The 1,194-nt window shown below is 42.9% G+C and overlaps 1 protein-coding gene across 1 annotated transcript; it reads right to left on the bottom strand.

The window, feature by feature from the left end:
• Positions 1 to 274: 274 nt before the first annotated feature.
• On the bottom strand, positions 275 to 582 carry LOC118732824 (the record flags this gene model as incomplete). The annotated part of the gene is given in 1 exon segment (XM_036461934.1): positions 275 to 582. A coding segment is annotated over 1 exon segment (308 nt), but the record flags the coding sequence as incomplete, so codon positions are not given.
• Between the last annotated feature and the right edge of the window lie 612 nt (positions 583 to 1,194).

Below are 1,194 nucleotides of genomic sequence, written 5' to 3'. Positions count from 1 at the left end.
AGACCCAAAAGTTTCCTCTTTCGAAAGCATTCATAAACACTTAACGTTCAACCTTTGAGCCTCACGTTGGGCGCCATTTTATTTCTGTTATGAACTTCCCTTTATAATAGTAGTAGTAGTGTCTCATTCGCTACGGCGTGTGCACTGGCAACGGCCCGCTGCTTCAGTTGCGTGGGTTCATAAACGTAGCGTTAGAGACTAGAAAGGGATGGGAGGCACAACGAAACAAAGGAAATTGCACACTGAATGGACCAAACAAACTAGCAACTTCCAATTGAATGTTTCCCGCTCATGATCACCATTTGGGAATTCCGTGCGTTTATAAACATGCTTATCAACAAGCCGGATATCAGGCAACCGGGACTCGTTATCGCGTACATATTTTCTCAACTTCGAATATTCTTCTGACTCAAACTCAGCTGACTCTAGATCAATAAGTGGATCTACTTCCAATTCCTCTAGCTTATGTGCTACCACCAATTCTTCGAAGTTTTGCCGTGAAACAATCGGGTACAACGTTTTGAGATCCTCTTCTATGTTCGATCTTAAATCTGAAACCCTGGAGCTTAAGCGACCAACGAGCTAAACGACCTGACAAGTCTGTTTGTCGCATTAACCACTGCAAGCTTGCGTGGTCCGTTACGATGGCGAAATCCTGTCCCTCAACGTAGGCTCTGAATTTCTTGAGGCTCAGAATCGCAACCAAGCATTCTAGCTCAGTTACACTGTAATTGCTTTGGGCTTTGCTTAACTTCTGCGAAAAATACGCGATAGCAATCTCTATGCCATCATCGTTCTTCTGCGCTAGGACTGCACCAACACCAAGTTTACTTGCATCACACTGGATGATAAATGGTTTTTGGTAGTTTGGGTTAGCCAGGACTGGAGCTGAACACAACTTTTCCTTAAGAATGCTAAATGCTTCTTGGGCATCCTCACCCCACTCGAATTTGCTACCGTTTTTAAGCAAAGTTGGTAAGAGGAGTTGTTACCGTAGCAAAATTATCAACAAATCTGCGATACCACCCAGACATACCGAGAAAACGCCTTAATTGTTTAACGTTTGTAGGCCTCGGGTAATTTACCACTAATGATATTTTGTCTGGATCAGTGCGTAAAGTCCCATTTCCTACAATATACCCAAGGTATCTAACTTCCCGAATACAAAACTTGCTTTTCTGTACATTTATAGTT

The sequence above is a fragment of the Rhagoletis pomonella genome, unplaced genomic scaffold, assembly GCF_013731165.1.
Source record: "Rhagoletis pomonella isolate Grant_MI unplaced genomic scaffold, Rhpom_1.0 Rhpom_scaffold_29485, whole genome shotgun sequence".
In the NCBI taxonomy this organism is placed as follows: domain Eukaryota; kingdom Metazoa; phylum Arthropoda; class Insecta; order Diptera; family Tephritidae; genus Rhagoletis; species Rhagoletis pomonella.
This window is presented reverse-complemented; position numbering and strand designations above follow the sequence as displayed.